This window comes from Larus michahellis, chromosome 1, assembly GCF_964199755.1.
Source record: "Larus michahellis chromosome 1, bLarMic1.1, whole genome shotgun sequence".
Classification (NCBI taxonomy): domain Eukaryota; kingdom Metazoa; phylum Chordata; class Aves; order Charadriiformes; family Laridae; genus Larus; species Larus michahellis.
Genome location: NC_133896.1, coordinates 27,611,966 through 27,634,303, shown reverse-complemented (window position 1 = coordinate 27,634,303; position 22,338 = coordinate 27,611,966). Strand labels below are relative to the sequence as shown.

The window sequence follows — 22,338 nt, the reverse complement described above, 5'->3', positions numbered from 1 at the left end:
TCAGGTCAAGGGCAACTGAAACTTGGAACACATTACTGCTTCCCCAGCAGTGCCACCTGCCCAGAGGCAACTACAGTTCCAGTTACTGACTCCACCACGTCTTAAAAGCAACAGACGAGCATTCTATATCTATTTGATATAGCACTATCAGCCTGAAGAAACACACTCCATTTCTCAGCTGCCGGCCAACTTCAGTTTCTGACGTTTAAGAGACCAATTAGCAGGGGGGAGAAAAGGCAGGGAGAGGACAGCTACAGTCCTACTGCCACCAGCCTTCTCGGGTTTGCAGCAAGAAGTTGACCTGTGTTTTTTCTGAAATACCCTTCTGGACTGTCGTGGGAGCTCCTTTACCTCTGGCAACCGCAGCAGCAGCTCATGAATGACGTCCCCTGCCCCTCCAGAAGGGTCATTTACCACACCTGCATTCCAGCTTTACTGCTTTCCAGATTCCTTCTCCAAGCACTACACTCTGTGCTGGCCCTACATGAATTCACCCTGGATGTATCATTTCTATTAACCGCTCTCTCCCGTTACACAGAACAGAACAGACCAGGCTGAGACGGGCCCTGGGGACTGTGTTGGGTTTGCATGGCAAGGTTTTGGTAGCAGGGGGACTACAGGGGTGGCTTCTCTGAAAAGATGCCAGAAGCTTCCCCTGTGTCCGATGGAGCCAGTGCCAGATGGCTCCAAGATGGACCTACACTGGCCAAAGCTGAGTCCCTGCTTACCACAGGGGGTTTGGACTAGATGACCTTTGAGGCTCCCTGCCAACCCAACACATTCTATGAGTCTATATGATCAGTGACGGTGGTAGCACCTCTATGATAATGTATTTAGGAAGGGGAAAAAACCTGCTGTAAAACAGCAGCACCAGGGACAAGAGTGAGAATCTGCGAGAGAAACAACTCTGCAGACACCAAGGTCAGAGAAGAAGGAGGGGAAAGAGGCGCTGCAGGCACTGGAGCAGAGAGATTCCCCTGCAGCCCATGGTGAAGCCCATGGTGAGGCAGGCTGTCCCCCTGCGGGCCATGGAGGTTAACAGTGGAGCAGATACACACCTGCAGCCCGTGGAGGACCCCACACCAGAGCAGGTGGATGCCCAAAGGAAGTTGTGACCCTGTGGGAAGCTCCCACTGGAGCAGGCTCCTGGCAGGACCTGTGGACCCATGATGGAGCAGGTTTACTGGCAGGACATGCGACCCCATTGGGGACCCATACTGGAGCAGTCTGTTCCTGAAGGACTGCATCCCATGGAAGGGACCCATGCTGGAGCAGTTTGTGAAGAACTGCATGCTGTGGGAAGGACTCACATTGGAGAAGTTTGTGGAGGACTGCCTCCTGTGGGACCCCACGCTGGAGCAGGGGAAGAGTGTGAGGAGTCCTCCCCATGAGGAGGAAGGAGTGGTGGAGACAATGTGTGATGAACTAACTGCAACCCCCATTCCCCGTACCCCTGTGTCAGAAGAGGTAGGGAAAACCGGGAGTGAACTTGAGCCTGGGAAGAAAGGAGGGTGGGGGGAAGGAGACAGAGCAGCTTGGTGGGCACCCGGCGTCCAGCCAAGGTTAACCCACCACAGGGACCTCTTCCAGTCCACGCGCTTGCTCAGGGCAGGGTCAGCCTGCAGGCTGCCCAGGCTGTCCAGTTTCAAGTACCTCCAAGGACAGAAACACTACAACCTGCTTCAGCATCTGACCCGGGATGCATTTTTTGCCCCTTATGTTTAAATGAATTTCCTGTACTTCAGTTTGTGCCCGTTGCCTCTTGACCTGCCCCTGGGCACCACTGAGAAAATCCTGGCCATCTTCACTCCACACCCAGATATGTACACACATGGATAAGACACCCCTGAGCCTTCTCTCAGCCTTTCCACGTAGCTCACATGCTCCAAGCCCTTCACCATCTTCACGGCTCTTCACCGGACTCACTCCAGTATGTCCATGACCCTCTTGGCACCAAGGAGCCCAGGACTGGACCGAGCACTCCAGAAGTGGCCTCCCCAGTGCCGAGGAGAGGGGAAGGATCACACTCTCGACCTGCGGGTGATATGATGCTGTTCCTGATGCAGCCCTGGAGAAGCTAGTTGCCACCCTTGCCGCAAGAGCGGACTGGACTTTCAAAGCTCTACATGCCTTCAACGAGAATTATGCACTGAGTTTCTCATCCAGTCAAGAAATCATGCTATGTGCAATACAGGTGACAGCAGAGTAGCCAGGAACACTGAAAGCCCAGTTTTTTGCATACATACCTTAAATTGAGCTGGGGTTTTTCAATACAATAGTGAAAATAATGTAGTTAAACCTGTACTTCTACATTCAAATAAAGACTTTTCAGAAAAGCTGAAGGCATGGAAGGCTCACCTGAGAAGAATAATTAGTAAGAAAAAAAACCCCACCAAACCCTTAAGTAGAAGGCATCTTCCCATATATATCACAGTCAGTAGCACAGCTTAAAACAACTGAAAATCCTTCCCAGAGGGATCCCTGGATAGTTCCACTTCCAGGGACTATGGCTCTGTATTACATGAAATGACACCATTTGAATCAGGATAAAAACTAGAAGTAATTTAACAGCTATTAAAGCTGTTAGGGATACACATCACATTATTCATTTAATGCCAGTAATGCCTCATTTTATACCTCACCACTTATAATTTCTGGTCCGTAAAATACACACCCCATTACCTGGAAAATCCTATTTCTAGAATAGGGAAATACACATTTCCTCCATGCCTCCAGGACAAAGAAATGACAGCAAAAGTCTTTAAAAGCAGAAACCTGCAGTTATGGTACCCGCTAGACCTTCAAGGCTTTTTATCTGCGCAGAAAGATGACCTCTCGTATCAATACCAAAACAGACGGCAAGGAAGCGGACAACTAACGCAGACAAGCTATGGATCACTTAGCCATCCTTTCACGACACAGGGCAAGATGGATTTACTCAATTTATTCTGAGAGAGACTTGTTCAGCAAGGCTGAAGACTCAAAATCTTCCACCACGTAAGGCCCAAAGCAACATCTGTAGTACTTCACCATTAACACAGAAGTTTTATTTGGGAAAGAAAACCTGTAACTTTTGCAGAACTGCTGGAACAGAGAAGGCAAATGCAAGCAAACACCTACTCACACTTAGGAGTAAGGAACACCTGAGGGGTTCAAAGACAGCAAGACGAAAAAGAATAAACTGCACAGCTCATGCGTAAGTCTTGTCCCCAACAAGGCAGTCAGATGAAATGAAAGAAGAAAACCCAAACACAACACTTCTCCAAGTCAATGGAGAATGTAACAAAAAAAAGCTCACTCTTCCTCCATTGAAGAATACAGATACCCCAAATTAGTGTCTACTATTTGCAACTGGTACCCAACAGGAGTAATTAAGCAACGCCTTACGACAGGCCAGGTACTCCACAAGCAAAATTTAAAGCGTGGGGCAAATCCCAAGCACAGGAAGAGAGACACAACCCACACAACCTGCAGTTTATCTTGGACAGGACAAATTAGAAACAAAAATTCTTTCGGTTCTTTCGGATCTCCACAGGATCACCCAAGTCCCTGATTTTACATAACAGTCTAAAGATTCAGAAAAGGCCATTGCATGAATATTCATCCGCATGAAGAGAAGTTAGGTATCCAATGGTATTGCAAGTAGGAACCTCGCTGCATCTTTACGCAACTATGTAGCTGCAGGATTTGGCCCCAGGTCCAATCCACTCAGTCCTCCCCCATCTCCATTTGCACTACTGTAAGAGAGGAACAATAGCTCCCAGGCTGTGCAGCTTACCTGCTTAATGCATGCAAAGCTCTTTAGCGTTCTCCTCCACTCCCCTCATAGATATGCAAATCGTTGTATTCTTACTGTTCTGGGATAATGACTTTAATTTGATGATTTACAGAAGGAGGCCTCTCAGCAGGGACATTTTCATCTGCAGGCTTCCTTGTCTGGTGCTGGTGGGGGTGAGAATTTTGACAGGGTAGCTCAGCAGACAGATGCTGAAGGAATCTCTTTCTTTGCTTCCCATCCTACCATAATCACGTTGTGACACCTTCTCAAACACAGGATTTGAAAGAGGCACTGGAACAACATGAAAGTGAATAAAGGACCTTGAAATTCATTGTTTAAGTCCGAGTTTGGAATCCGAAGAGGAAAACAGACATTTTTTATGATATGTTAGGTTAAAATAATCCTTGTTTACTTGGCTGTTACCATATCCTACTCACGCAAGACAGTTCATGACCAATCAATTAATGGAACAGCTCCAAATGCTTATTCCAAGATCCTTGCTTCTCCTGTGTGGTTTATACCATTTTGAACACTATTCTTCAACAGTGCACCATGCTAAGGATGCTGCTGGCAGAAAATCTATGTTTAACCCAAATGCTGTTCACATGTGTGTTTGCAATTGTGATTATAAGCAAGTGATCCATAAGATAACAGGACCAGCTTCTCCCAAATGTGTTTTGGAGGTCATCTCCAAGTGTTCAGACTTTTGGCTCATTTCTGCAAATAATGTTTTACTGTAACTAGAAAACATTTAGCAGCAAGTATCATGCCTTATTTTTTTTCCCCTCATAGGTACTTTACACTGATGGCATCATTCATATTGTTATAATTTAGTTAAATACTGAGAAAATTATTTTCTGGAACAGATTTCCTACTCAACTGCAAGACCTTCAAGGCTAGCTTAAAAGCTTCCATATAAGTGGAGTTATTTTTAGTTGTTGTTTCAAATAACAAGATCTACTACTGGTAGGAAATGCACCTCTTGAAATGGAAGCTACTTTCAGTGTCCTTTGAAGTGGCTTTGTTAATGCAAATTCTCAGTGAATTGGAGAAGTAAGGAATAGTGTAGAGTACTATTAAGGAATAGTGTAGAGTAAAGACATAATCTTTTCAAGGGCAGTATTGCAGAAACCTCACTAGTGGTTGAAATAATTCCACTTAACTAAAGTGAAAGTACATGTTGGAAACGTAGTAAGAACAAAATGCCTGTCTATCTTCCTGCTCCCAAAAAAGACAAAAAATAAAAAAAGAACAGAAAAGGAAAAAAAACCCTCACCCAAAAGAAAAAGTCGAAGTCCTAGTAATACTTGTGAGCCATCCCACCACTGGGAACTGCACCTGAATTGCATTTTGGGCGAATTAGAGAAGAAGTGCTCTGTATATATAAAGATCCACGCGTATGACAAACAGTTAGAACTGTGCTTTACAGATTTTTGTATTTCCATGGATGTTTCCATTTCCATGGCTTCTTCCTTTTGAGATATGCGTCTTTTAAATTCAGGATTAATTATAAGGTAACATCAAGAAATAGAGAACTATTTTTAAAATATTTCCTTTTCTATACTTTGTTGGTTCAATTCAGTATGCTGATAGTATGTGCACTTCACTTTTGCTGGTAGATGGTGGTGGTGAGGAAGACAGCTTATCCACTCTGACCCGAAACTGGGAACAGAATGGGAAAAAACCACCAACTTCTGTTGTATTTGCTTCCGTCCTCATCACTCTGTAGGATGTTCTGTGCATTGAAGGATAAACCTGGGAGGAAAGGAAGTGTAACAATTGCAGTAACAAAGAAACATACTAACATCCAACTTAGTTTTCTAAAACAAAAAGCAGAGAACAACTGTGACAGCAACTGGAGTAGCACTCAGGCTTTTATCTTCTCATTAGTAGTCTCTGGAGGGAACATCAAAGATTAAGACTCCACACAACATCTCTGAAAACAGAGGAGACACCTGTTGAGGCTTAGGTTTTTCTACACTGCTTCTGTTTTATTTTGATAGAGGAATGTCCCTTCAGAAACATTCAGGATTTTTACAGATATTTACTGAAGTCTGCCAAAACGTGTAATTTGAATTACTTACACCGATTCCCTTTTTTCCAACATAGATGATTCGGTAACCAGCTGAAAAACAGATATTAATGTTTCACTGCAGAATTACAAACACCTTTTTAAGTGGCGAAAATATTAAGAAACAAATTACTCCAAACATGAAGCTGCTGAAAGACCAGACCAAGAAAAAACATGCTGCCATGCCTTCTAAGTTGCTTACATTCTTATAGCAAAGGACTGTTATAATCCTTTTAATAGATGTGATGAAACTCTTAACAGAAGAAAGTATCCCTGAGGAGATATATTTCAGGCATAATTTGACTATCATAGTTTAGTGGGAAATGACTTTTGAGGCAACATGTAATGACATCTCCAATCTTGTGATTGTGACAAAGAAAATGTACACCTCAGCAGGAAGTTTTTCATGTGACAGACTCATATGAAAAACTGCAAGAGAAAAGATCTTCATCAACATAAGCTGCATGAGATATTTAAAATATTTTAAATCTCCCAACTCCCAAAACACACCTGCATCATCATTTTAAATACAAACATATGATATAATCAGAATTATTTGCTTATATTCACCTCTGAACAACAGCTAAAAGTAAAAATGAAATTAGCAATTAGTAAGCAATAATTACAGCTTCATGCCAAAAGGAGCTTTGACAAGATCATAGCCCTGTTGTCTATACCAAAAATAATTTTGAAAATAAAACCTTAACATATATTTAAGTAGCAGTTTTAATTTCTAATAACTTTATTTCTAGATCAAAGTATTTACTGTATGCAAATACTACTGATATGATGAGAAACTACACAAATTTTCACAAGACTTCAGCTCAGCTGCATATACTGAACAGAAGCGTAATGTGACCAGGTTTTCCAGAATTGTTCATAGCACTAAACTTAAAAGTCAGGTTTTCTTTACCATTAACTTAGTTATAAAGAAGAAAAAACCAAATCCAAGCAACGTTACCGCTCCCGTTTTTACTAATCTTTTTTCCAAGGTGGGTGCTTTTTCTGGAAGTTTCACTCGGCTGGGGTCGTTCTTCTGTTCATGCTGACGTACATGTTAAGTTCATGTAAAAAGTGCAACAAAGAAAAAGAAAGTTAGCGTGAAGGCTTCTTAAGTATGCGATAAAGTAGCCAGTCCTAAGACTGTCCATGCATCTAGTATTGCTATTATTTCTCACTGTCTGTCTGTGCCCTACTTCAATTGAAATAAACGTGAAATAAACGTGATAATCATTCTGTAATATATATTAGAAAAACAAACTGTTTGTTTACAAACTTAATTCCTCAAGGGTAAAACACACTGCTAAGAGATGCTACAAAAATGTAATTACAAAACATTTAAACTCAAATATTTTAACCAGAACTTTTGCCATTTAATTAGTAAACCAACTGTTTATTAGAACAGCAAGTTAAATATGTAACAGATCAGGCTTCCTTGAAATTGAAGGGCGAATGGCAAGTACTTTACAAGTGCCTGCTCAAACACATGTTGAAGCTCAGTGAAGCCTCATCATGAAGTGCAGCAGGGTTACGTCTGGATTCCCCACCTTAGTTTATGACACTTGGAAGGCCAGCTTTCAAAAATTATATGCTGCAGACATAACACGTACTGCTGGCAAAGTCTTGTAATGACTAAGCTTAGCAAACACTACTGGAGATTTTAAGGGAACTTATATAAACTTATTATCTAAGAGGTTTAACTGTTTCACTTAAATTGGCACTTTTCATAAATGTTTCGGTGCTCTACTCATTCAAGAGTGCCCCACCATAAATTAAGTAGCACAAAAATTTTTTGTGTTAAAGTCTTCCTCAGTGAAATTCATAAAACACTGCTGTATTTTGAGAGAATGGGAATTGTATTTTTGAAGTAATTAGAAGGCTAACATTTAACACCTCTGTTTAACACTGGGTACAGAGCCGCCGTGCTTCATCTTGACAGCTATAAAACCTTAAGTACAGATGAGAGTAAAGTCAAGTGGCACCTAACTCAGATACCCGCCAGCCCTTATAACTGGCCTGCACATACAGGAGGCAAATATATACATACAATTGGTTTCTGCATACATAAAAAAAGGAACACAAATAGCTAAAACGTTCTTTGCCACAACCTCAATCTACCTCTTAAATACATTTGCTGTTAACTGATTTATTGGGAGAAGGCTGTTATATTACATTAAATTTACTTAAGCTACAGGAAATTGCATTAGTAGCATTATACTCAAGGTCTAAGTTCCACATGGCTTCGTTCAGCAACAGATTCCTTTCTGACACTGATGCTCCATTTACTCTATCCCAGCAGCCATTCCTTTTAGTAGCCTATTACTTAAAATGACCCCATCTGACAAGAGCGTGTCATTGTGTTGGTTTGAGAATGACTGATGTGGTGCTAACATCTAGCCTTGACCTCTCCCACCCTCTTCTTTTGTCACTCTGCAGTTATCTGGGATGCCTCCCATCCAATCCATAAAACTTTAGTATCTTCTTGGTGAGTCAATAATTCCAAACAGAAGATTCCTTAATTAAGGAGTAAGAGTGGAAGTATTCACAGTGGCATTTATGCCACAGTGGTTGTCCAAGAGCACAGGGATACATTCAACTTAATTATTTCCTGTGGTAGAAAGAAAAAGGCTGACTACACCTTCCTTTGGTGACTGTCCATGCTGCTGTCGAATATTCTAGATTATTTCTCATTCTGTCCATGGAAAGGTGGATGGGGGAGAGGAAGATGCAATGCCCAAGCTACAGCTAAAGAGCCTGTGCCAGACCAGGTACAAAACATTTCACTGATGGATGTCACATCCGAGGTTGCATGCAGAAACTTGTACACAGTATTTAGTAGCCTCACTCACACATACCCACCTTCTCCAACAGGTCCTTCAGTTTGGTAACTTCTTCTCCCAGCTTTTCAACACTGCAAATCAAGTCTTTGCAGACTTCAATAAAACTTTCAGTCGGTGTCCACTGCAGCACTATCTGTTAATAGTTAGCAGTTATTTGCCAGAATTACCATAGATTATAATTTATTATTCCTCAGTTAACGTATCATAAAAGACAGTGTCAGAAAAAGGTTACAACTGCATTTATGCTGGGTTTTTATTATATGGTTTATGCACAACATGATCTACTATTGTCTATCAGCCTTTGTGGGAACGTTTTGTCACCTTAACTCCCCTACCAGCAGAACCACAAAGAAACAGATCTATCTCCTTTAACTGGGTGGCTTAACTCTTCAAAATAAATTATTAAAACAAGGTGTTCTTTAGAGAAAGAGCATTGGACAGCTCTATATAACTAGACAATAATCAAGATGTTGATGAGTATTCATATTTTTCATTTTACAAGGTAGAATACTTGTCTAGAATAGAATAATATACTCTAAATCAGTCTTTCTTTGGTTGAATACCTTGTGAGAATTCTTAAGGAAATGCTTATTTATGGTCTGCACAGGAACAGTCAGCTTACTACACTCTTTATTCAACTTCTGAAGAAACTTGAGGAATTCATCTCCACTACAAAAATAAAACGATATTCTGTTATTTGTTAAAGGCTGTAACTTTTTGCAAGCTGATATTATCTAAGCATTTTCAACATTGGCTAGTGAGTGAATCAGACATGCAGTTTCACTGCATAAAAAAAAAAAAATCCAGTGTCATTTTGAAACAGGGCAGTTAAACATTACATTTAACAACTTAGCAAGTTGGTTCTGCACCCCCCCTTTTGGAAGGACAACAAATCATTCGGTTATCTGGAATATTCAGCTAGTAAGACACACTGAAACCTGAAAAAGTGTCACCCAAAAGCTTTTCGGAAACATTCTGTTAACCTCCACATCTGTTTCTAACTCTCATCAATCCTGTATTATCAATGAAAACATTCCATTACCTGCTCCATAAGTAATTTTGTGACACGTTATGCATAACAACTGCAACACACTGTTTTCCTGTGCATATGTGCACACAGATCACAGTCTTGCAACACCAGAAACAGAGAATTTATAATCAATTTTATGCTGACTTATTAATGTTCCTGACCTACAGCTTACATTTTTGAGGAAGAAGCGGGGAACAAAAAAAAAAAAAAATCTGGTTTGTTGCTTTGGAGCTAGGCCTGAAATGACTAGGCTAAGAGTCATTTAGTCTCCAGCATAGTGGAAGAAAGAAGAATCCGGTAATATTGACTTGGCCCCTGGATCTGGAAATACATTCCTCAAAGCCTAAAATATCTGATGTTATCTATTTTGAAGAAAGTTTATACTTAGTGGCGAAATACAAGCAGGAAGACTCTGAACTCTGAAGAATTAGTTTGATCAGTATTGCCAAAGAGTAGAGTAAAGGATAGAAAAATTTAATAGATTAATTTCAATGCGAAGTTTCTACTTCTTCCACTTGACTCTCAGTCAATTTATTTTACTGTAGCCTCAGAGAGTGTTAGTTACGAGTCACGGTCCTGTCCAAACGTTGTTGCCCTTGACCGGCCAGAGGAAAGGGGGACAAGGAATATCATCCATTTGTTTTTACAGAGTGAGCTCTTAAACCCTGAAACCCCTGAGAAGCATCTGTACCTCCAGTAGAAAAGTTTCCACTAGTGATAAGCCATTCAGGTGACTAATAAGAAGGGCCAAAACAAGAGACAATTTTAAGTTGCTATGTCAGGACTGCTCGTTATATTTATGGAAGCATCTGAAAAAATTAATTCAGACCCCCAATGTTGTTCTTTTCCCTAGGGCAATCTGCTACTAAACCTAGATGTAACACACTCACAACCTTACTTGCTGTTGCTTCTGATGGCAAAAAGATACACATAAAGTTTCCCAAACTAAGCTACAGGCCAGTATCTAAACAGAGACAGAATTTAGCCAATAGTCTGTTTTCCTTCAACTTTGGCACAAGATCGTTCATGAGTAAAGTTTCCAACACTGCCCAGGACATCTGTGATTTGCAACACTGCCAAACTGTTAAGACTTTAACACTTAAAACAGAAATATACAGAAGCATCAGAAGGGATGCTGGAGGTAAAAACCCAAGCCTGTTCATGGTTTTTATGAAGTCAGGGAAGTAAGAAAGTTTATTAGCTTGTTTTTATAAAATAAATTATTATTTATTTCAGAACAATATAACTGAACTGAACATTTAGAGTGAAAAAATCACAAAATAATCACATCTGGACATAGTCTGACAGTTTCTCCGACATTACTACAGTCAAGCTGTGCTCATGTAAATTTCCTTCTACTTAGATAACTTCTCAGCTGGCTAGGATCAGCTATGGCACCTTCTGTGTTTTGTCACAAAGGAAATTATTTTTAGGAATTCTGGAAGGATTCTCAGAAAAAAATAAAGTATGCCATAGGCATGAAATGGGGAGGAAAAAAAAAACTGGAAAAGAAAAACACTTCTACTTCTCATACCTCTTTATTATATGAATAATAGTTCTTAAAAAACATTTTCAGATAATTTTATATCTGTTGCGGTGACGTTCTTATATTTGCAAATGGAAATAACGTTTTCAAAAAATAATCACTTTTAAAAAGAATTAATGGCTGTCAAAACACCAGTGGCTAAACAGTGCTAGACACTCTGTGAGTTTATAATCAATCAGTTCAACATTTTCTACTATGTTAGTTTTTCTATGACTTAATGACTGATTTTCCTCCTCACAGAATGACTTTGAACAAGCAGGAAGTAAAATCTTTATATAATAGCATGTAAACACAGCCTATGATTTTAGTCTCAAGGTCAGATTCCTAGAATACATGTCAAGCCATTTTCTAGAAAACTATGCAGTGCCTGCTGTAGCTGAAATGCTGTCATATTTAGTGTACTTCAATCTTTAATCAATCAATCATTATCTGGTTTTGAGAGCTACATATGAGCTAAAACCATACTGTAGTAGGAATTCCACATGTCACCGGTGTGTGAGACTGCACCAGACGTCATGTGTTATTTTTTATTGTACTTGGCCATACTTGCAGTGAACTGTTAACTTTTTGTAATTCTCCACTTGCCACCTCTGTTCAAATTTTTAAGCTTTCTGCTTGAATGTATATATTAAGCACTACTATGGACCAATCTCAAAAAAGCATACACTTCTAGCATAAAAATGCATGAAGCTTAAGCTGGGCAAAGTCCTCTTTAAACGCAGCTAATTATCCCTTGCTGAAGGGTCAACGTCCTTTCCTAAAGGTGCCTAACTTGGACAGCTAGACGCCCAGATGCCTGGCCGACTACCTCAGCTCAGCAGCAAAACCTCTATTTTAATAAGAATGGCTCAGGTGCTGTCAGAGTATTTATGGTGTATCCATATCAAACTGGTTTGTACCCTCTTGCGTGCCGGAACTTTGGTTCTTCAGTCTTACAGCACATGTACTAGTTTGCACCTGGATTCTCTTCTGAAAGTACACAGGTACTTGTTTTGATGGAGAAATCTTCTCACAGACTAGAAGAAGCATCAAGGTCCTGTATTAGGACATGGACACCTTGCTCTTCCAAGCCCATCTCAGTCTTTCAAGAGCTTCCCCCAAATGCCCTGTACGTTCTCCTACATCCCACAGCTCAAACTTGGCATCATGCTGCAAAAACGTACCTCAAGCAGGCTGCAAAGCCTCTTTTGTATAAACACAGTAATGGATACAGATACAGGCACAGGAACAATCAGTATATGTAAGAATGACTAGACAGGAGCGGAGTACTTACTAGACAGACTCATGTAGCCAAGGCACAAAAGACAATCGCAGAACCACATCACGGGAGATTTAGATCGGGTATTAGGAAAAATTTCTTCACTGAAAGGGTTATCAAACATTGGAACAGGCTACCCAGGGAAGTGGTGGGATTGCCATCCCTAGAGGCACTTAAAAGACGGGTAGACATGGTGCTTAGGACCATGGGTTAGTGGTGGTTTTGGCAGTATTAGCTGCCTCCAAAGGATGGCAACATGTACAGAATGAACTTGAACCTAAGCACATTCTTCAGTCTAATGAACAAGATGACTAATGAAGAGTCTATCTAGCTTTATAGTACCTCTATAATGCAGACAGCTCTCCCTAGCATTTTGGAGGGGGAAGAAATATCTAACAGTAGCAGCACAGCTGTCAGGTCACTAGTCAAGAGGGAGAGAGACACACTGCAAAGAGGAACTAAACCCTTACTTTTCTAGACAGTAGAAAGTTATTTAATGAGTAGACAAGATGCAAGGAGTTTTTTCCAGCCAGGCCACTGCAAACAAGGCAACACAATGATATGCAAATGGTGGTGGGACTGGGAAGAAAGAAACGAGCACAGCGAAGCTAATTTACTAGTGATGCAGCTACCGTATGAGGAAGGAGCAGTACCTCCAAACCAGTCTTCTCCAGATTAAACAACCACAGTTCAACTAACCGACTAAAGCCTCTGAAAGGCAAGCCACAGTCTTCTGCCCAAGTCCATCTCTAAACTTTTGCAAATTAAAATATCAAACTAATCCTATTTTCAGGAGCAATTCTTCTATAATTCTGAGAAGTAAAAAGAGGAGAGATAAGAGCACAGAATCTAAATTCAAGTCTAGGTCTCTCTTCTGGAAAAAAATGATATTTACACAGCAAAATAAAGGATAAGAGGTTTAAGAAATCTTAGGACACCTTTGCACTTACTATAGCCTTCATACTTCTTTATGTGCTGGATGGGGGAAGTGCTCTACCGGTGTTGAGGGGACTGATGAGTTTAATAAGGTTGCTGAGGGATGTTCCTCTCAGCTCAGGCCTGGCTTTCATGGGACTGCACAAGACTACACAAGAAGTATGAGAAGTATTGCAGAGCTGATGCTTAGGGCTGTGAGAAAGAACCAATAATGGGAAAAATATCAAGTTGGAATGGCAGTTTGAAGGACTTTCTTAAAAAATGGATTCCTTAGAAATCTACTTCTACTGACACATACAATCTATGATAAGGAAAATATCTTACAAAGTTATTGATTTGTAATATAAAAAAAGAATCCTTTTAGAAGCCAGTTAAAGCTGCTTCCAGTGGAAGAGAAAAACAAGGAAAAAATCCCGAATCTACACAGAATTCGCATTTATGAGTTAAGACAGAAATACAGAAGTAATTAATTCATCAGTTGAAAATTAAAGTCCTATGCAGAAATTACACACATCTCTCCCTTCCACGCATCTTTTTGTTGCATCTTACAATCAGACAAATTTGATTGCAAGATTAATACAGCCTGCCTTGTCTACAGACACAATGGAGACCTAGAGAGACCACATCATGTGCGGTTTGTAAGGGTCCACGATGCTCTTGAAGCATGGGGAAGCAAGGAGGGTAAGACCTCATTTCCATGGAGAAATAATAACATCTGCTCACTGAAGTCTATCAGAGAAATTAAATAATGAGTTAATACTGGAGCCTGAGAAGCCAGTTTCAGAGTTTATTATATGAAAACCCTGCACAGCAAGGCCATGAAACCCTGTTTGAGGTACAAAGAAAGGATTCACCACTCAAAAAGATGGCCAAAGTAATGGTATGTAATAGCAATATAACCCACAGACAGACTCCTACAACAGGAATCTAAGCTTCCAACTTCCATTGTACAAAACACACGTACCACCCGTCCTCATAATCCACTAACTCTCATGAATGTTATGTATGGGATAAGGTGTGAGAGAATTTTACCTTTGAGGTATAGAAAACAATGTTGTCACCTTGAACAGTTCATATTTCACTTCCAATTGCTTAGATACACAGTCAATACCTCAATTCCAGCTTCATCACTTCAGGAAGGTCTCCAATTCTTATTTCTTCTGTTTGTAGCTCCTTAGTAGCACCTAGGAGTTTCTGCTGATCGCCAGGATTTGTAATGCCAATCTAAATTTAAAGTATAATTCCAAATATTATTTAATACTTATTAGACTTAACAGTACAGTACCATTTATTGCACTAGTTTCTCATTATTAAGAGTCAAAAGAAGTTGCTTTTAAGTTATTGCAACCAACTGCAGTGTACGTAACTGCCAAAGTAAAAAATAAAATTATTCAGTGATGCAAAACAAAATTACAAGAGCTGTGGAAGAGCCAAACAGAAATTGCACAGGATACTCAGAAAATCCGTTTAAGGTTTATTAAAAAAAAAAATGAATGGCAGTATTTATAAGTACCCCTGTTATTAGGATGTTATGCTCCCCTATTTCAGAATCATCTCAGTCATTTTTTATAGCAAAATAACCAATCATCATGATATTGATACAGCATTAACTCAGAAAGAAAGAATGGAAACCATCAAATTAGCATCAAATGGATAATTTTACAGAAAGAGGCCAGATTTTAAGAAGGGCTTTTACGAACTTTTAGGCGTCTATTTTTTTCCAGAGAAACTGGTCTCATAAGACATGATACCTTTTAAAATCTTAATTTCTTATAGAATCTCATTTTAAAAATAAGTTACATCTACAAAGAAATCTAGCTGGTTCTATTTCCAAAAATTCAAATGATCAGAAACTAGTAGAAAGAGAGAGAATATGATCTGTTAAAAAAACATTCATCCAGATGTTTCTACCATGAAATAGCCCGTAAAAACAGCCTTTTGATATATCTAAAGGACACCATACTTATAAACTCAGAATAGATTTCTCACCTGAAATTAAGACTAAGCCTAAATACTACTCAACATCAGCTATACAGTCCCTAAACTCAAATCAGTTCGTATTTGCTACTCTTGACTAATGCTGCAAACAACCGAAAAGTTCTGAAGAGTTCAAGGCTTATTGCCTTTTTTAGCTGAAGAAAGGCACAATTTTCCTCAGAAGTTATGCACTACATAACTGAGATTCTCCAAGTGATGACTGGGACAGAAAGCACTGTCAGCTGTGTTATCCATCAACTATCTCGGATTAAAATTTAACTCCTATTTAAATCCTAGGCTGAGTTTTCTTGCAGAACACTTAAATAAAGAAAAAATAATAGTCAATTTGTTAAAAGAGATGTGCTTCTGTGGCACATTCAATACTTTTCCTTGCTCATCTGACAGGCTGCTGTACAACACAGGACTTCTGATGTTAGCAGCCCTAAGGATGCTTCTTTACACAAGTGAAAAAATTTGTAATGCCATCTCCAAGTATGACTTTGTTCCTAACTGTCCAGCTGAGTACCTGGACTCAGCAGGAGTGGACCACTCTGGAATTTGAGACTGCAAGGATTCCACAGTCTCCACAGCTAGAACATATAGGGCTCTTACTGATGTTAGAGCCTGCTGCAGCCTCAGAAATTTGTAAGATATTAGTGTTTGCAGTCTCTAGATTTTTGCAATTATTGCAGAAAGAATTTTGAATGAACAGCTGACAACACATATCAGATCAAAATGCCAGGCAGTCTCAGTTCCTTGGATGGTGCTGAGCAGCAATTCTAGGGAAGAGAAGGTGCCTGGAGAAATGTTTGCGTTACACAAGACTGTTGTTTACGATGCCCAGTGTTCATTGTGGCTCCACAAAACAGAAATCACAGGTAACACGTAAGTACAGGCTCACAAGCGTGTCTTTAAATATTTCAAAACAACTTCTTAAGTCTATAGACAAGTAAGTTCTTCAGTAATGTAAAATCCCAACAATATTAATCAGGAGTTTAACTACAGGTGTCAAAAACTTCTGTTTCCAATAGGTTGCCATGGGTACCTGAACGAATTGTACTCAAGTCTCTTTGGTAAATATCACTAGCAGCATTAAGAGAGAAAGATCAGGACTTCCTAGAAATAATTTGCTTTACTTATTTTGAACTGTAAGTTTGCTCAACTAATTAGTTCTCAAGTTCGCCTTGTGGAGTCCTATCTGGTATAAACTAATGTTTCCTTAGTGCTTACAAAGCATTACAGCAGTCATTTCATGAGGCAGAGGTAAGCCAATTTATACAAGAGCAGCAAGTTTACTTTTAATTATAATTAACAAATCAAATTAGCTCTTCCAATGACAGAACAGCAGTTATTCTTGAATATGAAAACTATCCTGCATAAAGCAGGAACTATTGCGAAGACTGTTTGCTTCTGACTCCGTCTTCTCATTCCTGGAAAACGCAAATCAGAATACAGCTTTCTGACCAGCGTATCAGGAAAATGATGTACTTTGTTTCCCTACAACTAAAACATAATTTCATCCTTCTGCAAATGGATCAGTGAGTAAGCACCACCACATCTTGAAGATAAGGTTTAGGAAGTAAAGAATGTGATAAAAGTCATCATAGATAAAACCTTCCACCACCACAGTAATTCTGAATTCAGAGGTACTAGGTGCACAACTTAACAGACAGAAAGCATATAAATCCGTTCAAACTACTTCCCAAAGACGACATTTTCCCTTTCTAGACCATCTCTGCTGAACATGAGGGTTATCCAGAACCTGACTATTCATGCAATGATGAATGCATGGAACAAGCACAGTGCAAGGTGCCGTTCTTCCTTATGGATAAGCAAGCTTTTAAGTTGGTGTTGGTTCAATTAAACTCTGCAGTCCAAATAACGCAAATATTATTGTGAAGTGGCCATATGTTTAAAAATGTACAAGTGTTGTACAAGAACTTGCTTTTATCTGTAAAACAGACTATGCACAGTCTAGATTTTGATTTTAGGCACATCAACTCTAACTTAACTAAATAAAGTAATAAAACGTAACCCCTGAAAACACATGCCCCAAACTCAGGCTCCAGCATCAACGTGACCTTTTGTTTCTGTCTAAAGGATGACAGAAAAAAAGAGGCGAATAGCAGATTGCCTCAACACATGAAAGATGACACACTTCTCTGATAAAACAGTGAAGTTATGCATGAACTCTTACATCCTTGCCATCTTGCTCAAGTGGCCACTAATTTTAATAACCTGACAATTTTCTGCCAAATATTAAATGTTGGGTTTTTTTGCAAGGAGTGTGAGTAGAGGAAGGACAGTCCTGGAACTGTGATATGGAAGCACACAGATCAGGTAGTTCTCTAAAGGAGAAGTTAAACTTCTGGGTTATATTTTGAATTTTGATGTGTCAATTTTCATTATTCAATCTCAAATCCAGAACAGGATGTCAATTTCTCTTAGTCTAAACTAATAAACATGTGAGAAAGTAACCTTCTCAATCCTAAATGCATCCAGAAGTAAATTTACTTTTATTGCTATCTTGTGAGACCAATGCTCAAGAAAAATAGACAAAAAAGAACCGAGTGTTATGAGTAGCACAGAATCAGACAAAAACCTTCAAATGTTGAATGGACATGACCCAGTATATTGAACAGACTTGTCTCAGTATGGAACAGTTTGTAAGTGTAAGGAATGTAAGGACTTCAGCTTGAAAGAGTCATTGTTTAGGCTCTGTTGTAGAGCACAGATAAAGATATTTACAGAGAAAATATCTTTCTGATATTGTTTGATGGAGGAAAGTGTATCATGTTAGTGACAGGATTTCTCCCCAGTTCTCTGGATACAAAGCAGCTTGGTTCAGAGGCATCCATCAGAGGTCATCATTAATCTTTGTAGTAATAAGATCCAGGCTCTTTAAAATAGCTGGCTGTTAGCTGAAGATCTGCCATCACACTAAAAACTTTCGACTCTGGAGTTACAAGGAAACTGATTAGATTTGTTCTATCAGCGGTGTGGGGAGAAACTGTTAGTAGAACTCTAAAACTAGACTCCATCAAGAATTCAGGATAACTTATGAAGTGCTAATAAGCCAGGAGTGTTATGTCATTTTTAAAATTCTCAGTTGAAGACTCACTAATTAATTCATGTCCATGCACAAAGCACAACTAGTTTTCCAGGAACTGCTGTTTCCTGCTGTTGCGGAGCTAAGAAGCAAAATAATTCTGTTCCTATAATCTTCCTGTGCAAGAGCAGCTGATCCACGTGTTTATTTCAGTTTGTCAAAAAAATCCCTCTTTGTAATACGGAGTCTCAAACATGTTAAAACACTGAAACAGAAGTTATCAGTTTGTGTGAAATTATACCCCTTCAACAAGGGAACCATAAGGCTTAGCCATTCACTGAAGTCCACAATTCTCTCCCCTTATCCCATTGTCCCCTAGACAAAAACAAGTAACAATTACAACACCAAAACAGGTGATCAATATGAACACATACTCAGTCAGATTTGCAGTTTAATGCAATCATGACCAAGACAACAGCTCACACAGTGATGAGACGAAAGCCAGAAAAAAATCTCCTTTAAGAGCTAAATTCCTGCCAAAGGGGGCTTTAGGATTCATATATAGCCCACACCAGGATGCTGTCTAATGGGCACGATCCCGAGGCTTCAGAAAAGCAGTAACATCGGAACACACTGGCATGCCTTAAAATATTCAGGTCAATTGAACTGTTAAAAATCTCTTCATTGACAAAGCTCCCTATACGTGCACCCTCCGAGAATACAAAATTACAGTCAAACACTGAAACTCCACTCAGGTACAAAAGTTCACACAAAACATCCTTGTGACACCAACTCTGAAGGCATATTAACATCTGTATGCAAATGTTGGTTCCAGCCACTAGAACACATGCCCCCTTGGCACCACAATAGGAAAAAAGCCGACACTGAGGACATGGCTAGCATCAGTGACAGGGAGCAGTCTTGAAGCAGCTATTTTAATGAGGCATTTTTGGTATCCCAGGCCAGGTACAGAGTACTCAGAAGAATCCTGTGGCCTGAAGTACTCACGTTGTTCCAAGGAAACTCATATTATTGGATTTTATTATGGCATCTTCCTATAAGCACAGGAAGTCTTTCATTTCCCACAGGAATAATTCCAGTAAAGACTAAGGAAAAGCAACCACCCTAACTGAACTGGAAACAAAAACCTTGTAATAATGCATCCCTTAGTCCTGCATAACAGCAAAAATCCTAGCTGCCGTAAACCATAAGAAACCAAATCTTCTATCCTTCTCTTTTTCTTTTTTTTGGTAAGGTTTTACAAACCTGTGTGGGATATGGAATTCCACATTGTAAGACAGCTCTTGTTTTCTCAACAGAAATTACCACCTCACGAAGGAGAACCACATTTAAAGTAGTTGTTTAGAGTTATCTACTGCTAATCTGAGCATTGATTTCCTTTCAGGGAAAACATACTTAAATACTAAAAGTGGTAACAAGTAAAATTTAAAACAGAATTATTTCCTGCTCACTCCAACTCCCACATCATTGCAGCAAAGAAATACTGGGGAATTCCACTTCATACGGGGATCTAGGCAGAGAAGATCCAAGATTTCAAGGGTGATCTATGGGATTACGTACTTCAGAAAAAGTCTGTCTATATTAAAATGTAAGAAGTTGCAGAATATTCTGAAAACAGATCTTAAAAAAAAAAAAGAATTCTTACAAGGTTAGACATTTATAAAGAGAAGTTAAGACATTAAAAACATTTAAAAGGAGAAAAGTAAATTAAGTTCTAAAGTAGTAAACTGACCTGTATTAACTCATCTTTTTGCATGATCAGAAGTTGCCTTAAAGCTATATCTTTTTCCTGTGTAAAACAAAGGGGTTTCTGTCATTAAAAAGAATTTCAGAAAACACTGTTTTAATTTAATTTTTTCATTCATGTTTTACTTCAGTTTTCAGAAACAAAACCAGACACACAACACCATTATTGAAGTAATGAAAGAGTTCTCTACTCTTGTAGACATCATGTTGTGACTAACGAACATAACCAAAGTTACGCAATCCAACGCAGTCCATTGCAGTTTAACTCAGCACTTTATATATAAACTTCTGTTTAATAGATTTATTTGAATTAATTTAATAAATTTATTTGAATTAATATACCAATAGTGAGGAACTTTTTTTATGCTGTAGGCGCATTTTGCTTCCATGAATACAGATAACAGATACACCACAAACTTACCTTCAGTAATCCTATTATGTGTCCTAGACCAAGACCATGTAAAAACACTTCCATGTCATCAAAAGCTGAATAGGAACTGGAAATATAATTAATGAGATTTGAGATAAAACCAGTGGAAACTAAAAGAAAAAAAAAAAAAAAGATACACACAGAGAACAAAATACTATATAAAAGCTCTCCAGACAAAGCACTGGGGAACAGAAAGTTGTACGCACCCTACAGTAGTATCTTATAAGCATCATGGGGAACAATTGTATCTATCAAAATTTTATAAATGGGCTTTCTGTCTAATGAGCTGAATTGAGCCTAAGGGGAATGATTTTCACAAATAGATGTCACTTCAAGTAGCAAAATGTTCCAAATGAACCTTAAAGCTGGGTTGCAACAGCCTGAAAAATTTGGAAGTGGGGTTAAGGAAGATAACTATGTATTCTTATACATTCATAACATTCATATAAATTGGATTAATCCCACAACTGTTACCTTTCCAGTTGCATTTAAACCAAAAAAGATTATCAAGAAGACAAGAATATCTGTAACTAAAAATAATGTAAATTAGTCCAGTAAGAAATTTGTTGTCAGAAGAGGATGGTTCAGAAGGTAGACCGAGGAAGTAGTATAACCCACTGCAGTTTCAGAGTTTAACATTTATAAACAAAGGTAAAATATAAATTTTTATTCTCCACCCTACCACACAATACAAAAATATAAGATGAAAAAAAAATCTAAACAGTTTTCAATAATCAAGATGAACAACTCTAATGAACAGAATTAAACCAAAAAGTAAATTATATGAAATGCAGAAAGGACTACTGCAATTGCTACAGCGAATCCTTTGACAAAACCCCAAGTTAAGAGAGAGTTTGCTCTGTGTTATTGTAGGCCCAGAAATGAAGGTTTGACTCATTTTCACATCAAAGACTTAAAGATCTTCTATTAAAATTTGTAAAAAAATGCCCACCAAAACAAAACAAAAAACCAAGGCCCCTCTCCCCCGCCAAACAAAAAAACCCCAACCAACCCCCAAATAAACCTTTCTGAAAATTATTCTGAGTACATAAGAAAATATTTCAGGTTTGCATATTGAGAATCTTGCATTCCAGGATTTCCGGCATTTAAGTATACTAATCCCTTTAGGATGGACACCCTAAATCACATATGAAGGAGTTCATGCAACGTCCACATTGTAACAAGTCAATAATTCTGTGAGCATGCCTTCTGTCAGCACGCAAAATATAAAACGAGTTTACAATAATTTTAGTGGAGTTTAAAGCCACCACCCCTATCATGAAATTTTATAGAACTGTGTTATCTTCTGCCTGATTCCTCCCCCCTCAACACAAAGACAGCCAGAACCAGTCTTTGAAGTAAGTGATTCACATATGGCTCCAAACATCATACGTACAGACAATGCCCTTCAGCTGGCAAGAGGAGACGGTGTGTGAATGACCTGCAATGATGAAATGTTGCTATTTAGGCTTTCAAAGCTCCCAGTTTGCAAAGGTTTTGGGAGTCCTTGCATAACTCAAGACTTTTGGTTCTCCTAAAGGTGCAAGGAAAGGACATTTTTTTCCCTAGACCAAAGAAAGGGCTACTCAGCATCCAGACAATAATTTGAAAGCCCCTGAGCTAGAGAAGGACCTAATCCAGGAGCTGAAGAAAGCA

General features: G+C 39.0%; 1 protein-coding gene across 2 annotated transcripts in view; it reads right to left on the bottom strand.

Annotated features, from left to right (window-relative positions):
* Positions 1–5,424: 5,424 nt before the first annotated feature.
* ASZ1 (ankyrin repeat, SAM and basic leucine zipper domain containing 1) overlaps positions 5,425–22,338 on the bottom strand; it is a 42,307-nt gene continuing 25,393 nt past the window's right edge. The window contains exons 8-15 of one of the 2 annotated variants that reach the window (XM_074572635.1): positions 20,674–20,749; positions 20,239–20,295; positions 14,571–14,683; positions 9,253–9,358; positions 8,709–8,822; positions 6,811–6,894; positions 5,863–5,903; positions 5,497–5,533 (exon numbers count right to left, since the gene is read on the bottom strand). In XM_074572635.1, the coding sequence (XP_074428736.1) occupies positions 5,497–5,533; positions 5,863–5,903; positions 6,811–6,894; positions 8,709–8,822; positions 9,253–9,358; positions 14,571–14,683; positions 20,239–20,295; positions 20,674–20,749 (628 nt within the window). Of the gene's footprint in view, positions 5,534–5,862; positions 6,895–8,708; positions 8,823–9,252; positions 9,359–14,570; positions 14,684–20,238; positions 20,296–20,673; positions 20,750–22,338 lie in introns of both variants that reach the window. The other variant, XR_012585226.1, reaches the window with a different exon arrangement.